Source organism: Panthera pardus, unplaced genomic scaffold (genome assembly GCF_024362965.1).
Source record: "Panthera pardus isolate Hobbes unplaced genomic scaffold, ASM2436296v1 HiC_scaffold_13, whole genome shotgun sequence".
Lineage (NCBI taxonomy): Eukaryota > Metazoa > Chordata > Mammalia > Carnivora > Felidae > Panthera > Panthera pardus.
In genome coordinates, this window is record NW_026526688.1 from 79,624,333 (window position 1) to 79,649,242 (window position 24,910).

Below are 24,910 nucleotides of genomic sequence, written 5' to 3' on the forward strand. Positions count from 1 at the left end.
TAAATGATAAATTCTTATTTATTGAAAGACATCCAGTTGAGAAATAGAGAAATAATTGTTAGGTAGGCATATATGGCACATGATTATGATTAAGTTCCACTAATTCGTATTTCCAAATTATACTTTCTGCTAAATTCCAGAGCGTTCTATTCATGCAGCAGTGGTAGAAGCATTGATTTTTTTTTTTTTTTTTTAATGTCCATCCTCTTGATAAAGCAATGTAACACCAGGAACATTTAGTAGAGTCATTTTCTACCATTTGAGTATGTGATACTCTAATGTTAAGAAATCAAGTCTAAGTCTAGGATATTTAGACTGATTATTTGTGATATACAAAACTCAGTTATATAAATCCAGTAGTTGTACCTGGCTTTCTCACCTTCTTTGTGTTGAAAACTTTCCATCATTTATGGCTTGTCCCAAGCACAAAATCCTGAGCAATGGGATACCAAGTGATGAAATAACATGGTAGAAGGAGCACAGTTTGCTTCTGCACACTTGTTCAGGAGGCCACAGATTTATCTGAAAGTTCATTTTTATCTCCTGTAGTGTCATTATACATTTCATCAGGTATGTTAGCCATAGTAGGCGTAGTCTGGGGAGTCACAGTGTGTCCAAACCCTTGGTAATGACCCATGGGTGAAGGTGGTACAGAAGAGGCAACAGAAATTGCATCTTGTGATGATGATGATAACAAGCTTGTATGTTCATTTTGATCTTGGTCCTCAGGAAAAAACTTCTTCCTAGGATGTCCCATGACTGTCCTTCCTTTAAAGTAATAGAAAGGTTTTCAAGTTAGCCAAAAGTTATTTTTATCACTATAAACTTACCGTGCTAAAAATAAGTTCCACCTCCCCACACCCAATTTTACTGGTACTGCTTTAAACAGTCTTTTCATCTCTTAAAAATAGCTACTAAATTGCCCTAGTATGAGAACTCCAATAACCTGTTTGGATGAATGAAATGGCTGGTACTTACCAACATGCCTTACTTGCTCAGAAATATCATCCCTAATATCTGAAACATCCCACATGGCAAGAAAGGAATCAAAGCATGAGCCCTCTTCTGCTTCTTGGACATAGGGTTTATATGAGAAAGTGTAGTGATGAGCAATAGCAGCAAGGAACATCTCAATACAGATGATAAAGTCCTACAACAACAACAGCAACAAAAACATCAGCCATCTTTGAGCTTAAATCTAGTTTTGTAAATAAAAGCACTATCTTTCTTTTCAAAAAGTATTTAAGTATTGACATCTGTTTTTCCCCATATTATACTCATTTTCCAAAATAACTGTCTCCGACCTCAAAAAAAAAAAGGCAAAATGGCAAAAATCTAAACCTCCTTTATACTCCCCAATCAAGTATATCTTAAAGTACAGTGCATTCTCAATCCACTGCCCAAGGACTAAAGACAAATGCACAGAGAAAGAAGGAAAAACAAATTCTAGGTTCTATTCCTGGCTCTACCACGAGTGATGATGGCTAGTTTCCCTACACTTCCCCGTTTCCTCATTTGTGAAGTGAGAATAGTAGCCCCACAGCCTGCTTGTTGTCAGGTTTCAGAGATAATATGTAAAATGGGTAAATAGTAAAATTATATTAAATTCACAGATAGCACTAACCTGGAGTCCGGTAGCCACAGCTTCTACAGTCTGCCATTCCCATGTATGCTTTTCAGAAATAACGCCAACTTTAACCAACAAAGCAATAACTACTGCTTGCCTATATGTTAGGAAAAGGTAAACGCCAAATCTATATCAAGCATAAAATGAGCAGTTGTTTTACAAATATGCCATTTAAAAAAGTTAACCCTGCACAACTTGTGGACCACCACCACCACCCTGTCTTCATAGCATATTATATTATAGCATATATCTATATTAAAAACATTTATTTGCTTTACAAATTTATTCTTCTAGTATAGTTTCATTGTATGAGTTTTCATTATGTATTTCTAAATATATGTAACCTCAGTATTTGGTTTCTATGTCTTTTTGTTTTGAAAGTGTGTACAAGCAAATGTTTCCTATACATAGACAATGCCTAACACCTTGTATATCAGGCATTTAAAATAAAATACAGGACAGATACTTCAATGTTATTTACACCTGTCTTAATTATCCAGATTATTCTTTAAAACATTAAAACCCGTCTTATTTGAAGTGCTGGAACTAGAGACAAACTCAGAAGGTGTCAGACTCCCAAGATGGAGTCACACTGAACATTTCAAGCACATCTATGGATATAACCCTAGGTGAAATTTAGACAGCTAATAATAAGATAGTAAGACGAGTTTTCATATTTCTGCATATAAGAATTTTACTTCAATATTGCTTGTAATGGTGAAAAAATCAGGAACATACTAAATGTCAATAGAAGATTAGTTAAAAAGTTAGATCCACAAAACAGAATACTTAGCAAAACCAAAAAAAACAAACCCAAACAACAAGAAAATTATATCCTCACTTTATAGACTAAGAACTATATACACAATATACTGAATGTATCATTGAATTCTACAAGTTTTTATAGTATGAAACCATTTCTGTGGAATTTTATATGTGACATTATGTGCACCACAATGTTAATCATTCTTTCTGGGTGGTAGGAGTTCAAGGATTATTCTTTTTCCCCTTTTCATATTTGTATGTTAGTGTATTTGTTTCTAGGTCCCCTATCACCCACTCTTTCACTAAATTGGGACCATGAACAGTTTTGTCTTCTGCTTTAAAGAATGTATTTTACTAATGAACATTATACCTCACAGTATTAAATATTCTATATTTATCTTCCAAACTGCAGACTATTCTCTTATGTGAAAGGACCATGATATATTTTAATGATTCCTCTAGTGTTGAGACACTTAGATTGTCTCAAATTATTTTCTTGTAAATGTTATGCTATCTGATTACTTCTTTATGAAAAACCAAGAAGGGCTAAAAGGATGAACTTTTTAAAAGGTAAGCAGAGACATTTTAATTCATCTTCTACATTAAGACCATTTTGAAAATCCTCCCTAATCAACAGTATTATTACCCTGTAGAAACTAAGAACATTTAAGAGAAAGCAACACTTACCAAAAGGAAACAAAAACCACCAGCTTTACACAAAGAAATTTGCCAACAGGTTGAATTGGACTCAGTTCTTCCTTCAGTACTTTATAAAATAGCAGCAGACAATACATGGCAAACTAGAAACAAGATTAACAGTTAAACTTCTTCAATAAGATTAATTAAATATGGTAACAGAAATCATACAGTTAGTTATAAACCAGAACCTGGTACACAGTCATGGTTCAGGCAATATTTTTTAGGTTTTCTATTCTGTTATTTTTAGATTAACAACAAGCTTTTATAGTTTACTGGGGATGAAAATAATGATATGAAATTTCTAATAAGAGATGCATAATGTCTTCCCTGAAAGTGGCTTTAAGTGTTCACTTACTGGAACCCATAAAGAAAACAATGAACAAGTGACTGTCATGAAAGGAAGAAAAGGCTGTCCCTCAGCCAAGATAAAAATATATTGATCTGCTTATTAATCGCTTTTATATACAAATTATCATTAATTTTATAAAAGTTAAGTTTGACTATCTTACTCTATTATATATATGTTATTTATAAAACACAGTAAATAAGTACTATTTGAATAAAATTTGCCCATGAAAAATGAAAGTAAGGAATCAACAATTTTTCTTGAGGGCAGTATGTTAATCTGGCTGAATTTACTTTTTTAAAATAAACGCTCAAGACAGTATTAACTATTTTTTAAAAATCAATTGTAATAACATAGTATAGTGTACATAGCAATAAACATTTCCCTAAAAGTTTATTTTTTCCCATTACAGTCATAGAAAATGTTTCTTTGAAATATTTTAGAATATAAAAGCAGTAAAGTAAAATATAAAGTTGTCTATAGTCCCATTGTCCAACCATTCCATTCTACATATAGGTGGTTTTTAACAGGTATCACCAACTGAAAATAAAATTTGGTTGCCTGATTTTCCCTCACTTAAAGTACCTTACTTTTTCATATATTTCATAAGGATTATTATTAATACTTTTAAAAAGATTTTAAGTACTCTCTACACCCAACATGGGGCTCCAACCCACAACCCTGAGATCAAGAGTTGCAAGTTCCTCCGACTGAGCCAACTAGGTTGGCCCCTCATAAGGATTATTTTTAATTACTGCCTAGTATTTTGACCAGTGGAAGGACCATCATACATTTAACCAGTCCTTATCACTGGGCTTTGAATGGTTTCCAGTCTTTTTCTATTACAAATAGTCTGTATATACAAAGATATTCAACAAACCAAAAACACAACTATTTCTTTTTTTTAATGTTTATTTTGAGAGAGAGCACGTGCATGCATGTATGAGCAGGAGTGGGGGCAGAGAGAGAAACGGTGAGAGAGAATCCCAAGCAGGCTCCACGCTGTCACTGCAGAGCCCCATGAGGGGCTCTATCCCACAAACCATGAGATCATGACCTGAACTGAAACCAAGACAGATACTTAACTGACTGAGCCACCCAGGCACCCCCTTACAACTACTTGAGGATTACATTCCCAGTAATGGAATTACTGGTTTTAAAGAACATGAACATAAGGGAAAGCTTTAAATACACAGGCATATAATTTTTTTTAAATGTTTATTTTTGACAGAAAGCACGAGGTGGGGAGAAGCAGAGACAGAGGGAGACAGAGGATCCAAAGTGGGTTCCATGCTGAGAGTGGGGAGCTCAGAGTGGGGCTTGAATTCATGCACCATGAGATCATGACCTGACCTGAGCCAAAGTTGGATGCTTAACCAACCAAGCCACCCAGATGTCCCCACAGGCATATAATTTTTATTATAAACATCTAATAACACACGTGCATGTCATTCCACCTATTATTTTGTTGAAAACATTAAAGATTTAAATGAAGTGCAAGTTCTTAAGTTGAAAGGATTGGACAATTATTTTTTTAGAGCATTTCAGTTTCTAGAACATTTAAAAAAAAATTTTTTTTTTAAACCTCTATTTATTTTTGAGAATGAGAGAGAGAGAGAGAGAGAGAGACAGAGCATGAGCAGGGGAGGGACAGAGACAGAGAGAGGGAGACAGAGAATCTGAAGCAGGCTCCAGGCTCCAAACTGTCAGCACAGAGCCCGAAGTGGGGCTCGAACTCACGGAAAGTGAGATCATGACCTGCGCCAAAGTCAGAGGCTCAACCGACTGAGCCACCCAGGTGCCCCTCTAGAACATTTTTTTTTTAAACTTGGCGTTCACAATTTTCCTTTAATTCCAAATACATAAGAGTATTTTATTCTCCCATTTTTATTCAAACCTTGTACTGTCATAATCCAATTAGATATATTCTCTTATTGAGTATGCCCTGGTTATGTATATTTTAAGGAGAGCATTGTGCTTTTATTTATGACATATCCACACAACTATGTAGTGACTACCACAACCAAATGAACAAACATGATCAACAGGTCAAGGTAAAAGTCACCAAATAATTAACCCAAAGATATTTATATCTTTATATATGTATAAGGACATGTTAAAGTTTCTTCAGGTTCTTTCCTATAAATCAAATTTCAAGATTAAAAAATAACAAACTTCATTCTCAAACTTTTCCTAAGAAAATTTAGAGTCACAGATACTAATTTAATACAGTTAATATTTATTGGGATACCTGGCTGGCTTAGTCAGTAGAGCTTGTGACCCTTGATCCTAGGATCTTAAGTTTGGGCCCCATGCTGGATATAGAGTCTACTTAAAATAATTTAAAAAAAAAAATAAATAAAAAAAATATTTACTTACCAATTGTGACATGTTGTTTATTATAACCAAGTAAGTCCAAGCATTTGAAAAGCTAAAGTTTCCTTCATCATATATACCAAGCAGCTCACAGATTCTAAAATGGTAAAAATAAGATCTATGATTAAATCAAATATATATTTTAAAACATAGCATTGACAGAAATATTTAAATTTAGAAGTCAGTTTATTTAAAAGACCCTATAGATAATCACTTGATTTTGGTCATAGAAGTGGTTCAAAATTAAACATTTTTTAGTAACATTACCAAATGATTATTTCTGCATCTTAATTCCAAAATAAGATACATGCACTGAACTAGAAAGGATAATTACTAGATTAAAAAAAATTAGGTTGCCTAATTTTCAAAAGCTTGATAGTTATAGGCTTATAATCCAAGTCTATAACTACAAGTATCACTTTTCCTACAACTTGTCTTGGGAGGTAAATTTTATGAATACCCATATCTAAGTATTAGCTTATGTGATTACCCAGTTTCTAAACTGCAGACAAATAAAGCCTGCCATCATAAACAAGTTAATTAGCTTTAATTCTAAGGTAAATACTGCTAAAGAATTGCTAGGTCAAAGGTAGAATAAAGAACTGAATGCTTCTTTCACCTTTCTTCCCTTTCTTTCTCTGAATATGCACAATATTAGTTATGATTAGCAGATAAAATATGCAATCTACTCACTTTAAATTATCTGATGTTCTTAAATTTTTAGGGAATAGTTTTACCAGATAGCTTAATGATATACCATCTTACCTCATCTCCTAAGCCTTGACAGAATTCTTAAATAAGAAAATTATGATTTCATCCTTGGAATATAGTAGTCATATTCTAAGTTAACCATATAGAAAACAAAACCATATAATGAACCTAAAGTAGTATACTTTAACTTCATGTAATCGATGTTTCTGTAAAGCTGTGTGAATATTAATATTTGGGAAAAAAAGTACCTTAAAAATGTTTTCCAGAATGAACTAGAGAATGTTATTTAGAAGAATTCCATAGTGATTCTCTGCCTATAAACGGTCACCTTATTTATTTTTAAAAGTAGTGTTTTCATACACTTTGCTTTTTATAAGAGTATATATATATCATAAACAAGTAAATTAATGCTCTTGGTATGTCTACTCAATTGTTCTCAAGAGCATGAGAATAAAAAAAAAATAATGAGTTCCTTGTACTTACAGAGCAACAATGGTGGTGAATGGTCTGACAACTGTATACTGCAGTACACCCAGTTTGCACCTAAACAGCAATACTCTGCCAAAGAACAAAAAACTTAGCATTTCGACTACTCATTTAAATAGTATCAGATTTTCTCCAAAGCCTCCCATATTAAAATCCCTTTGACAAATGATGCCATATTTATATTTAATTCTTTTATTTAAAAAATTTTTTTTAAGTTTATTTATTGTGAGACAGAGACAGTGTGAATTGGGAAGGGACAGAGAGACCGAGAGAGAGAGAGGGAGAGAAAAGTAGAGAATCCCAAGCAGGCTTCGTGTTGCTAGCACAGAGCCAGACATGTGGCTCGAACTCACAAAACTGTAAGATCATGACCTGAGCCGAAACCAGGAGTTGTACGCTTAACTGACTGAGCCACCCAGGTGCCTCTATATTTAATTCTTTTAATTTAGTCATTCTAAATGGCAACTGGGGAAGAATGTGGATGATAGCAAACAAACTGTTTAAATGCTGTTTTTTAAATTATTTGACAACTACATCTTCTGAAAGATCCCCCTTTCTGTGTTCAGTTTCAAATTCCTGAATAGCGCAGCAGAGAAAACAAAAACGTGTTCCTGTATGTTTCTAGAAGAAAGACTGAGTAACGGATGAATTGTGTGCATGTATATGTGAAAGCGTATTCAGCAAGTATTATTTAGGGGTGCCTGGGAGGCTCAGTCAGTTTAAGCATCCAACTTCAGCTCAGGTCATGATTTGCAGTTCGTGAGTTCGAGCCCTGCTTAAGGTGAGCTGGAGCCCTGCTTCAGGCTCCATACTTTCAGTGTGGAGCCTGTATGGGATTCTCCCTCTCTCCCTCTCTCTCATTTGCACCCTCTCTCTCTCAAAACTAAACTAAAAAAAAAAAAAAAAAAGTATTACTTATTTACATTTAGAATTCAGTTTTCTTTCAAGTTTGGAATTTAAATATCATTCCAGAGAGTATCACTAACTAGATTTATGAAAGGACAAAACAAAGATCTGCATAAATGTAAGATTACTCAGTGTAGGGGAAAATTTACAAGGGGAAAACAAAAACAAAACAAAAACGGCTCTACCTGACAGTGTTGTGCAAGCCTTCTTAAAAGACCAAGTTGCTCTGGAGTGCCTGGGTGACTCAGTGGTTAAGCGTCTGACTCTTGATCTTGGCTAAAGGGCTCAGGTCATGATCTTGGTTCACAAGATCAAGCCTTGCACTGGGCTTAGAGCCTGTTTGGGATTCTCAGTCTCCCTCTTTCTCTGCCTTCTCCCTGCTTGTGCTCTCTTTCTCCCTCAAAATAAACTTAAAAACAAAACAAAAACAAAAAAAAACAAGTTGCTCTGAGGGCAAATGCTTTATTTCGCACTACTATCAGGAGAACTGATTATCAATATAATGTATTATGAATCCCCTAATTTAAGAATTGCATCAAGACTGAGAAGATTCGGCATATAGGTCTTGAGGTGTTGTATCAGGACTGAATAAAGAAACTGTTGGGGTTCTATGTGCTGAGAGACTTCTCTGTGCTAAGGTGGTTCACTCCCACTTACAGCTAAGTGTGCCTCCCTGAGGGGGGCCTAGGGAGTGCACTTGGGCTTGTTTCAAGACTTCTTGAGAGAATGCCTTGGCTGTACATGCTGTTCTTCCTGTCCCATACTCTTTACAAATGGATTAGCCAATTAGATAACTTTGAAAGCTGCAGAGAATAAATGAACTGAAGATGTATTTGAAGAAACTGCCTAGAACGTAGCAAAGGCTGAGACAAAGAGACAAATGTGAGAGTTACAAAGAACTGAATAGAATCAGAAGGTCCGACATATATTCATAGTTCAGACAGAGTAAAGATAAAATCACAAGAAGTTATTGCTAGGAACTTTTCAGAACTGATGAAAGATATCAATCTGTAGGTTGAGGCACTCTGTAAATAAAGGAGGACTAAAAACAGAAACAACAACCTAGATACTTCATAGTGAATCTGCAAAACATCAAAGACAGGGTCTTAAATGGAGTTGGAGCTAGGTCATCTATAATGGAATAACAATTAGGTTGACAGGAGAGGCTTAATAGTAACAACGGAAGCCAGAATCAGGTAGAATAAAATCTTCAAAAGGCTTGGAGAAAATTCCTGTCAACACAGAATTATACATCCAGCAAAACTGTCTTTTAAGAATGAAGGCAAACCTTTTGGATAAGTACATCTGAGAAAAATTACCACTGATACATTGACACTAAAGGAATTTTTAAAGGTCATACTTCAGAAAGAAGTAATGGATCCCGAATTGCTCTGAGATACAAGGAGTGAGGACCTTCTAACACTTGTAGTTAAATCTATAAAAGACTTAAAAGTAGTCACGTTAAAATTAAAGATGATACACTGTTTTGCCACCATATAACCTGTGAAAAAGCTTTTGGTTCTCAAGGGTTTTAAAAAAATATTTTATAATCACAAATAAGGAATGATGGACCTACAATATATTAGTATTTGTTAAATGTGGGTGTTATAAAATAGATTTCTGTTTATATTTGTTTGTATTCCTTTAATGTTTGGAAAACCTTAAAATTATTTACTAAAATCTTTATTAAAATGTGGATTCTTGAATTGGATCCTGGAACAGAGAAAGGGCATTAGTGGAAAAACTTGAGAAATCTGAAGAGTCTGCAGTTAATAGTATTATACCAATGTTATTTCTTGGTTTTGATGAATATACCATGATTACATAAGATGTTATGTAACATTAGGGGAAGCTGGGTAAAGGGCGTATTAGAAATCTGTCTTGTCTTTTGCAACTTTTCTATAAATTGAAAATTATTTTACAATAAAGGCTTACTCAAAAAAATGCAATCAATGAAAGAAGAGAGACAAAGAGGAAATAAACAGATGGCAAGATTTTAAATGAATATATCAATAACCACAAAAATGTAAATAGCCTATTATTAGATTAGAATTTAAAAAAATACTGGGGCGCCTGGGTGGCTCAGCTGGTTAAACGTCCGACTTCGGCTCAGGTCATGATCTCATGGTCTGTGAGTTCGAGCTCCAGGTCGGGCTCTGTGCTGACAGCTCAGAGCCCAGAGCCTGCTTCGGATTCTGTCTCCCCCTCTCTCTCTGCCCCTCCCCCACTCATGCTCTGTTTCTCTGTCAAAAATAAATAAACATTAAAAAAAAAAAGAATTAAAAAATACTAAACTCAAAAAAAATGATACATCTAAAACATAAGGAGATGGAAAGGATGAAAGTAAAAGACAGCAAAAGATAAGCCAGGCAAATACTAAACAAAGGAAAGATGGGATACCTGGTAATATCAGATAAAACAGCTTTAAGATAATAAAAGATTAGTTGGAGTAGAAAAAGCATCGAAATATATAAACCAGTTGACCAAAGTACAGGAAGAAAGTGACAAATAATTAGTGGCAGAATTTAAACAATCTCTTTCAGTAAATGACAGACAAGTAGTCAAAATCAACAGAAATATAGAAAAGTTGAAGAACAGATTGACCCAATGCACATGAATATACAGCAAAGCCACTCATTAATATAGAATACACATTCTCGTCAAGCACACAGGGAACCTTTATAAAAACTGATCATGTACTACTAAAGGGCATGAAACAAATCTTAACCAATTCCAAAGACTGTCTCAGAGAGTCTATTCTCTGACTGCAATGCAAATAAATAAAATGAAATCCAAAACCCTCCCCAAAAAGTCCTGTTTGGAAATCTAAAAATACTCCAGAATAATTACAGTAAAGAAGAAATCCCAATAGGAATTTAAAAACATTAAATGGGATGACAATAAAAATATAAAGTTTGGGATTTGTGTGGTGATGGATATTAACTAGATATATTGTAGTGATCATTTTGTAATATATAGAAATACCGAATAATTAGGTTGTACACTTGAAACTAACATAATGTATGTCAATTATATGCCAATTAAAAAAAATAAAAAAAAAACCAAAACCTGGGATTCAGTGAATGTAAAACTTGGAGGGAAATGTACAATTTCAAAGCAGTAGTAAAAAAAGAAGAAAGGCTGTGTAAATCAGTGAGCTAAGACTCTAACATATTAGGAAAAGATAGTAAACCAAAACAAATGGGAAGTAGGAAGTAAAAACAGAGCAGAAATTAATCAAAGAGAAAACCAGTATATTACAGAGCCAAAAGTCACTTCTTGAAAAGATTAGTAGATATAGGCAAACTTTTGGCAAGATTGTTCAAAGAAAAAATAAAGATATTAAATTTAACATCAGAAATGGAAAAGGAATCGTAACAACAGATCCAGAAGAGATTGAGAAGATATAAACTAATGCATGCCTGTACATTTAAAAACTGTTTATTCTGCCTAATTCCTAAAATTATATTAAAAAATGATTTCAGAAACAACAGGAAGCCTAAATAGTTCTGTAACTGTCCTCCCACAAAGTCCAGGTCCAATCTTTCAAACTATAGTATATAATCTCTTCCTGTGATACACAAGTAAAAGGCAATACCTATTCAGGCAGTATAACTTGGATATGAAAACCAGACAGGAACAGTGTAAAAAAGAAACTTATAGTCTAAACTTACTCATGAATATAGATGTAAAAATTCTAAACAAAGTATTAGCAAATCAAATCTCATGATGTAGAAAAACAGATAATACATCTTAATCACTTCTCAGAATGCAAGGAAGTTTTAACATTAGAAAAGCTGTCAATCTAATTCACTAAATTAACAGGTTAAGGCAAAAACCAACCATCTCAATAGATACAGCATAAGCATTTGATGAAATTTAATCATTTATTCATGATTAAAAATTCAACAAGCTATGGGTAAAAGCTTATTTTATCTGATAAAGGATGCCTATAAAACACCTTTAAAAACATAAAATTCAATTATATTTTATAAGAATTCCCTTCAAGATCAGGAATAATGCAAGAGTATCTTGAGATACCAGCACGGTAAGAAGAGTAATTTATAGTATAAAGACTGAAAATCAAAGAAATCCTTTAATTGAAGAGGACATCTTCACAGGGAACTTAAAAAGTCTACAGACTAAGAAAATGTAACAAGATTTTTGGATATAAGGCTAATATGCAAACCCAATGTGCTTTTATACACACTAGAAGCAGTTAAAATGATTTTTAAGATAGATTCCACTTATAATAGCAATAAAATACATTTACGAAGTCAACAAAGATGTACAAGACTTCTATGAGAAAAACGTACTTTTGGAAGACAAATGAAGAGCTAAATATGCAGAAACCTAGACCATATTCATAGGTAATACTAAAAAAATCATAAAGATGTCAATAAAGATTAATTACAATAAAAAAACCCAAGAGGTTTTTCAAGCAACTTGACAAACTTGTTTCTATATTTTATATGTAAGAGCAAAGAATCAAAAATAGCAAGATAATAGGGTCAGCGCACTTGTCCCTCATTTTAAGGCTTATTAATAACCTGTAGTGCTTAATGTATGGAATTGGTCCAGGGATAGAAAAGTTAACCAATAAAACAGGAAAAAACAAAAACAAAAACAAACCCAAAAAACCAAAATCAAAAAGTCACAAACAGACCCATACACGTGGAAACTTCACACATGACAGAGATGGCCAGAGAGGTGAGTGAGGTAGAAGGGAGAGAATGATGCTAGGGAAATTAGTCAATGGAATAAAATGAAACTGCATTCCTACCTCACACAACATACACACAAAACATTAAGTGTTTCTATGTCTTAACAGGAAAATTTTGAAATGTTTAGAAGAAAAGCACAGGACAATGTTTTTATAATGCTGTAATTGGAGACAATTTTTTGAATGAGACACAAAAAGTATTGACTATAAGATAAATTCAACTATATTAAGATCCAAAACTTCCATTTATCAGAAGATTTAATAAAGGTGACAAATATGCCAAAAACTGGAAAAGATATTTTCAATACACACTAAACAAAGAATTAATATCTAAATATATAAAGATCCCCATGAAGCCACAAGACAGACAACCCATTAAAAAAATGAGAAACAGAAAACAAGCATTCCTCAGAAAAGGAAAACATAAATGGTTAATAAATACATGAAAAGTTGCTCAACTTCATTACTAATCAGGGAAATCCAAATTAAGACCACAGCAATATACCACTTTACACCCTCTTGATATGCAAACATAAAGAAGTCTAGGTAATTCCAAATGTAGGTGAGGATGTGGTTCAATTAGAAGTGTGTTTTTAAAAGTTTTTTTTAAATGTTTATTTCTGAGAGAGAGAGAGAGAGCATGTGAGTGGGGAAAGGCAGAGAGAGGGAGACAGAGAACCCAAAGCGGGCTCTGTGCTGGCAGCAGAGAGCCTGACGCAGGGCTCTAACTCACAAACCCCAAGATCATGACCTGAGCCGAAGTCAGACCCTTAACTACTGAGCCACCCAGAGCCCCTAGAAGTGTTTTATACTGTCAGTGGGAGACTAATATGGTACTGCCACTTCAGAAACCAATTTACCATTGGGGCACCTGGGTGGCTCAGTCGGTTAAGCATTGGACTCTTGATTTTGGCTCAGGCATGATGTTGCAGTTCATGAGTTTGAGCCCCAAGTCAGGCTCTGAGCACACAGTGTGAGCCTGCTTAGGATTCTCTTTCTGTCTCTCTCCCGCAGTCTCTCTCAAAATAAATACTTAAAAAAAAAAAAAAAAAAAAAAAAAAAGGAAATTTACTGCTAACAATGCTGAACAAAATCTAAAGACCTAGCACTCCACTACAAGGTATATACCTTACAGCAATCTTAAACAAGAGGAAGAGAATATGTAATATGGATTAGTACCATTTCATGAAAACATTTGTTTCATAAGTGTACTAAATCATTAGATGTGGGAGATGCAGGAGAAGCATCAAAGGAAAAGACTTCAAAAGGGAAGGGCTGGAGAAGGTGCAAGGCCTTAGGATACGTTTACACAGCTGAACACTAGAGCCATTAACATGGTCCAGGGCCAGATCCTCCTTCACACCTGACCCTTCCTAGTGCTATAGAAACCAATTAACTCGAAATTCAACCTTGAAAAACTAAACCATTAGATTGATTAACACACTTGCTTAGCTGACTTTATGTACGTAGTCTTTTAGCAATTATCCTAATAAAAAGAAGCTTCATTTTGGAGTCAGGACCTTCACTTAACTGCATTTTGTTTGCGGACTCATCTTTTGCGACTCTGGCCATACTCCCTGCAACAATTAGGTAATCTATTTTCCCTCCTCTCATGAATATACACAAAATTTAATGTTCATTAAAAGAAAACGCATTGTGCTGTTTATGTTACAGCAAACAGAGTATAAAAAGCAGACTTAGTTTTTATCAATTAACAACTGCAAACTTGCCATTGTATTTACATTTTATAACAAATGCATTATATTGAATTATCCTAAACAGCAATAGCCTGATTAATGATCAGATTTGTAACACTAGTTATCTACTACAGGGAGACTGGTAACCTACAATGTGGTTATACACAGCAGACATTTTACTATTACTAAAACCATACCTCCAAACTGTATGACTTGGTAAATACTGAATATCCTCTGAAAGAAAAGAATACCTGAACTATGGATGCATTGCTGACATTATTCAGGAAGCAGATGTCAGAATTCAAGGGTATCAGAAAAAAAATGAAACCAACATGAAGAGATTTAACAAGAATAAATGTTAACTGTGTGATTAGGAACATATCAATTACACAAACACAGCACAGGGGAATTTTGGCCAGTAGCATGGTCTGAAAAAGGTTTGGGGTTTTAGTTGACAACTAGCTAATTGTGATGATACAGCTAGAGCCTCATTTTAGGTTCTGCAGTATTAGGAGGAGGGTCCTGATCAAAGCTGAACTATCATCATCATATTTACTGGACCACTGCAATCTCTTCCATCCTTGCCCACTTGCTCTACCAAGAGCAGTAATCTTTGAAAATGAAATTGGCCTACCAGGGCCTCTATTTAACATCCTATAATGGCTTCTCATTTGACAACGACTCTCTCCTTGAATGAACTTTAACAGGACTCCTGAGCTCTCTTTTCAACTAGGTATCATTCTCAGGCCTTGGACTTGATCTAAGTCAGTCTCAGCAAAAAATACTGCTAAGTCATCCTACCCTTGATATCTGATTACCTTTGATATTTAATCAAGCTCCTCATCTCCCATTCTTGATGTGTAAGTGCTTGGCCTGCCCTTAGTAAGAATTCGATTATGTCTATTGAGAGAGAACCCCTACTCTTGATGTCTCCTCTTAGTAATTTTCCATCCAGTGACCACCTCAATCTGCTCATTAGCTATAAATCTCTGTGTTGTATTTGTTGCTAAGCACAGTATCTCTCCCCTGATCCCCAAATTATAATACTTCTCCCTTACTATCCTCTTTCATACACTATTGTTCTTTTCCCTTCAAAGCATTTCTTGATATAAGTAACTCTTATTATTTGTGCCTTCATTTAATTCCAAACCTCTGAGCCAAAATGTTGGTTCCACGAGTTCTACATCTGTTATGTGCATTAAGATATATCCATATACTGGCACACACTAGGTGCTCAATACATATCGAGTGTGTTAATGAACACATTAGGAGCTTATTACTTAAAATAGCTAGGTAGCTCCCTGTCATTTCAAATGTGTAAACTAGAGACCTATTTATTCCCAATGTTGTACAAATGGTTCTGTATCTCATGGGAGGCAATGTACTCCTAGGTTGTATATCTACATTGATTACTATAACTCCAAATCTTTCCAGTTACCTTGACTTTCAATTTTCACCTTATTCTCCATTATCAGTGATCAACTCCTACCAGTCCTTCAGTTCCAGTCTCTTTCCTTTCTATTCCAATTTCATTCCTCCTTTTCAGCTTATCTCACAAATGGACCACTGTAATAACCTTCTACTTTATTTCCCCATCTCTGGAATCTTCCTCCCTCTAATATATCCTGAATAGTATTGCAAAATTTATCTTTCTAAAATGGTATTGTCAAATGTTTCCTTGTTGAAAAATATCAAATGGCTCATTCACGTAAAAAATGCAATCTTAGCTTCAACTGAATTTTTCAGGCTTTATTTTCCTTTACTGTCCTCTATGGATATATAATAAGGCCAATTAACTAGTACTAGTACTGGTATTTAGTACTAGAATAAATACTATTACTATTACTAGTACTAGTATTTAGTACTAGTACTAGAATAAATACTATTTGTTGCTCCTATCTCATATCATATACTGTTTCCCCACCTAGACTACCTTCTCCTTGGGTCTTACACCTGATTTTGCCATTAACTATCTATGTAATCTCAAGTAAGTTAATCTCTGTAGATCCTGGGTTCCAATTGTAAAAGGATGTTGATTAAATGATTTCTAAGGTTTTTTTCCCCTGCAATGTTTTAAGTTTGCTATTTAGGATGAATAATGTATGAGAGTAATTTGTATGTGTGGATTATAAATATGTGTTTTATTATTCTTTAAACTTGATTATGAACTACTTGAGGGTAGGAACTCTTCTTAACTTTTTGTCCTGCTCATAGTACTTAACACACTTTACAGAGAACTGACTGATGCTTAAAAATTCTGTTTAAATACATAAAAAGACTAAAACCAAACATACTTACTCTCCCATAGTCCATGGTGGACAACAACACAAAGGAGGGAAATGTTTCTGCTGATCTTTGGCTTCAAGAATTAATACCAGATTTGGATACCGGTTAGTTAGATAATTGGTAAGGAATCCCATAAAGTTGTAAATGACATAAGCTTCATAACATTCTCTGCAGGTATCCACATATATTGCAATGCTGGGATATTTCAAAGCTATCCACTATGAAAAAGCAGAGAGGTTAAAAATAGTTGGAGCTAAGATAAAATGAATTGCCATTCCAATTCATAGTATTCACAATGCTAATTTTTAAACTTGAGATGTCTTGTCACATATTTCCATCTAACTTTCTAAAATTATGAGGGCTACCAATCTGTGAAATGAATTTTTAAAAGCAATAAACATATTGGATACTGGTAAATAAAAACATTCATGTAAATAGTGAATATGAAGAAAGAAGCTAAATTATTTTGTCATCGGGTTCTTTAATATAACATGCAATTTTTCTTGAGATGATCACCGAAAATACAATTAAAGACATTTCCTTTATATTTAATTAAATTAAAGCAGTCATCTGTGACAACTGCATGTTGTTCCCCAGAATCCACTGGGGAAGGGTTTTTTTTTGTCCCCCCCCCCCCAAATAAAAAATTTAGTAAATAAAAAGGATGTAATGTAATTTTAAGTATTACATTCTTTAAAGGACTAAGAACACATAATCGGAAATTTTAAAAGATACAGCAAAGAAAACAGCTATAGATTTTTTTTTTTTTAAAACACCCGTCTTTTCTGTCATACTTCATCTTTTTTATTAACATTAAAAACAAGTGAATCTTTTCACTTTTCTTATTAATCTAACCCCTACTGTCAAATAATAAACTTTCATTACCTTAAGCGTTCTGCAAATATTGTTGTATCATCAAACAAGTTCTTAACTAATGAGATAAAATGAAACATACTTACACTATCTAAACTGTATATGGGTACCATCCAAAGAATCCTATTTGGAAAGCAAAGCATAAATTAAAAACCGTTTACATCATATTTATGAAACAAGTGAACACAACAGTAAAAGAATCACAATATGTTAAGGTTTACCTTATTATTGGTTTCTGTAATTCAGGTTGTGTATAATGCACTAAATGTTGTAATATCACCCAGAGTGATATAGGTATAGTCAACAGCAAAAAAATTCCAGCAATAAACCAAGCCTTTGTGTGTATTCCAACCTAAAATAAAAGAACATATTTAAAATAAATCCTCTGATATTAAAATGAAAGACCTAGGGGCGCCTGGGTGGCGCAGTCGGTTAAGCGTCCGACTTCAGCCAGGTCACGATCTCGCGGTCCGTGAGTTCCAGCCCCGCGTCAGGCTCTGGGCTGATGGCTCGGAGCCTGGAGCCTGTTTCCGATTCTGTGTCTCCCTCTCTCTCTGCCCCTCCCCCGTTCATGCTCTGTCTCTCTCTGTCCCAAAAATAAAAATAAAAAACGTTGAAAACATTTAAAAAAAAATAAATAAATAAAAAAAAAATAAAATGAAAGACCTAAATAAAATATTTTTTATTTCTAAAATTTAGATTTATGTAATTACTAATGAGGCCCAACATTTTCCAAATAACTAGTTGCTTGTTTTCTTCTTCTTCAAAAAACAGCCTAGGGGCGCCTGGGTGCTCAGCCGGATAAGCACCAGACTCTTGATTTTGGCTCAGGTCATGACATCACAGTTCATGCGTTCAAGCCCCACACCGAGCTCCGTGCTGACAGTGTGGATCCTGCTTGAGATCCTCTCTCTCTCAAAAATGAATAAACCTAAAAAACAAAAAAATCCCAAAAAACCAAAAAAACACCCCAGTCTATCTGTGCTTTTATGGAGGGAGGAGGATGATTTTTCCTTATGGCGTTGAGCATTTTTCCTTGTGAGGCCTTTTGTAACAACGCTGTATACATTAAGAATATTAACATCAGATCATTTTCCCTTAGCTTGTTATTTGTCTTTTATATTTGATTATTGTGCTTGGGGATGTACAGAAGTTTTAAAATTTTTCCACAAGTTCTAAAAATCTTTTTATGGTCTATTCCTTTGCTTTTATGTTTGGAAAGTAAAAATTCTACCTGCATTTTCTGTGAATTTTACTGCTACACAACATGTTACTGAGTATTGCCTAATACTTTGCTAAGTTTTTTTTTTTTTTTTTTTTTTTTGTACACATTATGTCTTTAACCCTCCCATTTGGTAAGTATTGTCACAACCACTGTCCAAGCAAACAGTGTTAATACATGCTACCCCTCTTACATATAACAATATCAACTCAGGATACTACATTTTAAAAAGCTCTAATTTCTTTTTTTAGGTATCTGATCAATATTTTATCCTATAAAAACTCAATTTCTAAAAATACACTTTCAACTATCTCATCTTAAGGTAGAGTTGAAGTAATTCACTCACTTTCTGCCAAAAAAAAAAAAAAAAAAAAAAAAAAAATTGAACCTCTGTTCTGTCCGTGGGGCCCTAGAGAATGAATTTTATATTAACTTGTGAATTCACTCATCAAGGCAGGGGTACATTAATGCTAATGTTTTAAAGGAAAAAAGGTGGGCATTTAATTTTGGTACTTTTGGGATTTGAACAGCTAATTAAAATAGAACTGAAGTCTACAACTTCTAGTTTTACTGTTTTGAACAAGATTTTTTTTCAACAGGGGTCAAAGATTAAAGAAGTAGAAAACAAAAAGTATAGAGAACAAATGTCAAAAACCCATATATAATTTTTGACTTCCCCCAAACTTAACCACTAATAGCCTAATGTTGACCTTACTGGTAACATAAATAGTCCATTAACACATATTTTGTATGTTACATGTACTATATGCTGTATTCTTATAACAAAGTAAGCTAGAGAAAATGCTATTAAAAATCTTAAGAAAAAATACATTTACACTGTATTTATCGGCAAATCTGTGTATATGCGGACCTGCAGTTCATACCCATGCTGTTCAAGGGTCAACTATACAAAAAGTCTTAAACACTGGATATTAAAATAGTAAGGGAAAAGTGAGTACGTGCAGAAGAAGATTCTAAAAGGAATGTCTTTATAATCATTTTCCAGGGATTTTTGCTTGGTTCAGTTTCATTTATTTTTTTAAATGTTTATTTACTTATTTTGAGTGTGCACAAGCAGGCATGAGTGGGGGAAGGACACAGAGAGGGGCAGAGAGAGAATCCCAAGCAGGCTCCACACTGTCAGTGCAGAGCTGAACCCAGGACTAGATCCCACGAACCATGGGATCATGACCTGAGCTGAAATCAAGAGCTGGATGCTCAAACGACTTAGCCACCCAGGCACCCCTGTTCAATTTCATTTAAAATTGAGTATAGATGGTCCCAGACTTACACAGTTCAACTTTCACTTTTTTGACTTTACATTGGTACAAAAGTCATATGCGCTAAGTGAAGACTATACTTTGAATTTTGATTTTTTCCTGAGTTTTTCGCTGTGTGATATGATACTATTCTGATGCTAGGCAGGGGCAGGGAGCTATAGCTCCAGGTCAACCACACAATCATGAGGGTAAACAACTGATATAGCTTCAACTTGTGATGGGGTTACATTCTGATAAACCTATCATAGTTGAAAATACCCTAAGTCCGAAACTGCATTTAATGCACTTAACCTGCCAAACATCATAGCTTAGTCTAGCCTACCTGAAACATACTCAGAATATTTATAGTGGTCTACAGTTGGGAAAAATCATCTAACATACAGCTTACTTATAATAAAGTGTTGGATATCTCATAGCTCATGTAATTTAATGAATGCTATACTGAAAGTGAAAAACAGAATGGCTGTATGGGTACAGAATGGCTTTAAATGTATCAGATGTTTACCCTCATGGTTGCATGGTTGACTGAAAACTATGGCGTGCTGCCCCTGCCCAGCATCATGAGAACATTATACTACACAGCACTAACCCAGGAAAAGATCACAATTCAAAATCTGAAGTACAGTCTCTACTGAATGTACACTGCTTTCACACCATTGTAAAGTCAAAAGTTAAAACATCATAGTTGAGGGGTGCCTGGGTGGCTCAGTCAGTTGAGCGTCCGACTTCGGCTCGGGTCATGATCTCACGGTCTGTGAGTTCGAGCCCTGTGTAGGGCTCTGTGCTGATGGCTCAGAGCCTGGATCCTGTTTCGGATTCTGTGTCTCCCTCTCTCTCTGCCCCTCGCCTGCTCATGCTCGGTCTCTCTCGGTCTCAGAAATAAATAAAACATTAAAAAAAAATTTTTTTTTTAAAATATCATAGTTGAGACCCTTCTGCACCCATACAGCTATTGTTTTTCACTTTTACTACAGTATCCAATTACCTGAGATATTCAACACTTTACTATAAAATATGCTGTTAGAGGATTTTGCCTCTATAAGCTAATGTAACTGTTATGAGCAAGTTTAATGTAGGCTAGACTATGTCCCTATGATGCTTGGCAGGTTAAGTGCATTAAATGCATTTTTACTTATGATATTTTTAACATGATGGGTTTATCAGGATGTGATCCCACTGTAAACCAAGGAAGATCTGTATCCATTTTAATGATGACCTAAAATAGTAATAATAATAATAGCATATTCTAGATCTTCTCAATTATAAGGTGATAATTAAGAATAGTATTGCCAAGTAATTTTAATGCCCACATTTGTTTTTATAATCGCCTTAGTGCCAACTTGGTGGTAGACCTAAGAGAAAAATGATGTGCTTGTGACTAATAAAGGCCAAGCATCCTCAGTGTGCTGTAAAAAAGAAAGTTCTTTTCAAATGATCATAAAACAAGTGACTAGAGAACTGAGTCATTTCAGTATAGAGATACCAAATTAAAAAATACCTTGCATCATAGAGTTAGTACCATTTTTACATTGCAAGGGGTAGTTTCTTAAAACCATCATCTGTCCACATTAATGCCATTAATTTGAATCATTGGTTTTATAGCTGTTTTAATTTCTGAGGTACCTAAAAAGCTATATGCATAAGAAATTAAAGCTATTTTGGGTATCCACATATTTAAGTAATAAAATAAGTAAACATTAGGTATTTGTAGAAATCATTATGTTTATTTTAATTGACATTTATTTCTAAATAAATTACTCACACTTGAGACACATTGATATGAGGCTATCGTTTAACATTATTAAACTTATCGGCCATAAGCAGGGTTGTTTTGGTTCACAAGACAAGGAGGAGATAAGTAGCACAATTTTTCCCCCCCTAAGGTAACTTGGAAGTAGAAAAAACCATTGAAGACAAGCATCCAGGAGTGAGTTAACTGAACCTGAACCAATTGAAAACATTTGGTTCAGAGTGCAATAAGAGTGTGCTCTGTGGGCCCAATCTTCCTGAGGGGAAGAGAGGAGAACTTACAGAAAGAGTAGCTACTCGGGGCATAAGTGCACATAAGGCAGGGTAAAATGACTGCAGAGTGAGTATTATGTGTGCATTTCACTTACTTACCTTCCATTATACACGCTCAGCCAAGTAAGAGATAGAAATAATTTAAGGAGGGCATATGGTCATCTTGCCCTTCCAATAAATGAGTACATGCCCCACCATGGGCATGGGATGGGCTCTTACAAACTTCTTGTTTTCTACAATCTCAGTTCCCACTGACTTCTCAGTGTGAGCATTGTGATTCTAGTGTTTAAAAGACAAATGTTTTTCATATAAACCTGTCCCTAAACATGTAAACAGTTTACACATCTCATTTTTACAGTTTTGTTTCTTCACTGCCAAGGATACTTAAAAGTCAGTTTTCCATCTCTATTTCTGCTATTCTGATTTGGGCCATAGTCATTGTAACTCAGGCACCATGACCTCGTAAGTACCATAAACAGTTTTCTAACTTTCCTTCACTTCCACTTTTCTATAGCTGGTAGTAGTCTTTTCAAGATGCCTGCTGGTTCATTTATTAGATCTTTTTTTAGTTTTTTCCATAGCCTTTTTTTTTTTTTTTTTGGTTGTATTGATCTCTACCACTAAGTTCCATGAAGGTGAGTGCTAGATTTCTCTCTCTCACCATATAGAACACGAGCCTGATTTATCACTGGGATGAAGGAAAGCTTGCAATTTTTAAACAGGGTAGCAAGGTGACATTCAAGTAAAAGACCTGAAGGACATAAAGGAATGAGAAGACCATCTAGGGGAAGAGAATGCCATAAAGGGGGAGCATTTAATGTAAAGGTCCTAAGGCGATAACATACTCCCACATGTTAGAGCAAAGTCCCCGTGGTAGAAGCAAGGAATTGAGAAGAGAAAGTCAGAGGGGGATTGGGTGGGGTAGTGTCAGATTATGTTGGGCCGTAATGGCCAGAGTGAGGGATATTAGCTTTTAATCTGGACTCGGAGTGACTGGAAAACTTTGAGAAGAATATGACTTGTTTTAATTCGATACTTTGGCTGGTGAATTGAGAATAGTTCAGGCAAGACATGAAGAGAATTTGGTTCAGGGTGTTTGCAGTAGAGATTGCAGATTAATTTTTTCCTTAAAAGTTGGACTTAAAAACTATAGTTAATCAACAACTAAGAGAAGTCTTAAACTAGGTTGATACTACACATATTATTAGCCTTAAAAGTAGTTCCTATACCACACTCCAAAAAAATACTTCAAAGAAATACCTATTTGTAATAAAATGTCTGTACTTGAATTCTGGTTGATAAATCATGAGAATAACCTAAATATCTAACAAAGGGGAAATATTTAACGTAGTGGAATATTATATGAACATTAAAAATAACTACATGGGCTATGCCAAAATGGGAAAGTCAACAAAATATAATTTAGTGAACATACAGGAAACCAATGCATATTAAAATGCATTTTTGTTTAATTATGTAAAAACATTTCCATAACAAAAAGCCTAAACTAGCTGTTGTCTCACCATTGCTCTTATAAAATAGGTGGTTGCTAAATAAAAGTACTTGCTGGTTTTTATTAACTTAGAATTTAAAATTCATTATACAATTTTTATAAAGTACCTATCTTAGTTGAGTATTTACATTGGGGTCTTCCAGTTTGTAGTACTTTACTGATGTCATAATAAGAATATGACATCAAAAAATATACAAGGGACTTTTGCAAAATCTTTATTGGTTAAGAGCTAATTTCTAAGTAAAAACAAACAACAAAGTTAAACCAACTAGAACCCTTTAATTCAGGAAGCTAGTTAAATGCTAATAAAATTCAATACATGGTTTTCAAGGTAGTCCAGTATCTGAACAGATCAGATTTCAGTAATAAAATTATCTTACTTTCAGGGAATTGATGGAATACTTGCAAAAGAGTGCTCTTCTAAGCAGCAATCTTAATATATTCTATTTTCTCGACTTGGCCCTCGTTCCACCTGCAGCACGCTTTGAAAACCAGTGAACAAGAAACCAGACAGGTTTATGAACTAAGACTGGGCTCATTTACATGCCCTGATTTTCAGGATATCAAGTTTGGGGCATCTAGGGTAAAAATGGGCAACCTTAGACGGGCAGGACGGTAGAAGAAAGGGTAGAGGCCAATGGTGAAACACCCTCTTACCTCCAGCTTCTGTAATTCCCACACGCATAGGGGAACCGCAACCACTATGGACACCAGGTAGATGACAACCGCTAAAGGTCGAATCCACTGTCTCCAATTCCTCCAGGTACAAGTGCAAGGCATGTTTCCGCATAAATCAGCTCCCAATGGCAAGGAAAAAGAGCTCGATAGAGATTGTAATGGGGAGCCCTGTTCTTTGGTTGTTTTGTCAACTCGCATGCTACAGAGAAACAGCTGTTGGGCGACTTTACCAGCAGCTCGAGCCGCCTCCTCGGCCCGCGTTGTGCTTTCTGCTGCTACTGCTGCCGCAACTGCGGCCGCTCAGGGTGCTACCAGGGAGCAGTGCGGGCAGCATCCTTTCTTCCCCACACCGCATCTACCCAGTTTTCGGTGGTGGAATACCCGGGCGGAGCCGCTGCCCTCACCTGGGTATCGCCCAGAGCACCGCCTGCACCATGGCCTCGAGGTGAGCGGCGCCGACCAGGACCGGCCCCTAAAGACCCTGCATACAGTTCGGTTCTGCCCCGCCGCTGCCTGCCCACTTGCTCTTTTCTTGGGCGGTCAAGCTTTCTCCCTCCCGCGTCTGCAGGCGTCTCTTCGCCCGATTTCGCTGGCAGATTGGAGGTGAGGACTCAAACCTGCCGGCCCCAGGATTTCCTCACTCACTCCCACGGGACATCCCCACAACGGAACCCAAAGCCAACCCAGGGCTTCCGTTTCC

At 35.2% G+C, this 24,910-nt stretch overlaps 1 protein-coding gene across 1 annotated transcript; it reads right to left on the bottom strand.

Annotated features, from left to right (window-relative positions):
* Positions 1-24,897, bottom strand: TMEM184C (transmembrane protein 184C). The gene is made up of 10 exons (XM_019420980.2): positions 24,190-24,897; positions 17,717-17,847; positions 17,582-17,618; positions 16,635-16,840; positions 7,008-7,082; positions 5,817-5,910; positions 3,080-3,192; positions 1,625-1,724; positions 979-1,150; positions 1-768 (listed from the first exon to the last, which is right to left on the bottom strand). The coding sequence occupies exons 1-10, from the start codon at positions 24,406-24,408 to the stop codon at positions 503-505; spliced, it is 1,413 nt and encodes a 470-aa protein (XP_019276525.1). The 5' UTR covers positions 24,409-24,897; the 3' UTR covers positions 1-502.
* Between the last annotated feature and the right edge of the window lie 13 nt (positions 24,898-24,910).

Coding starts and splice junctions, on each gene's coding strand:
- TMEM184C (XM_019420980.2), bottom strand. CDS start 24,408: ATGCGAGTTGACAAAACAACCAAAGAACAGGGCTCCCCATTACAATCT. Junction 5,911..7,007: donor TTCACCACCATTGTTGCTCT/GTAAGTACAAGG, acceptor TTACCATTTTAG/AATCTGTGAGCTGCTTGGTA. Junction 769..978: donor TGAGCAAGTAAGGCATGTTG/GTAAGTACCAGC, acceptor ATTACTTTAAAG/GAAGGACAGTCATGGGACAT.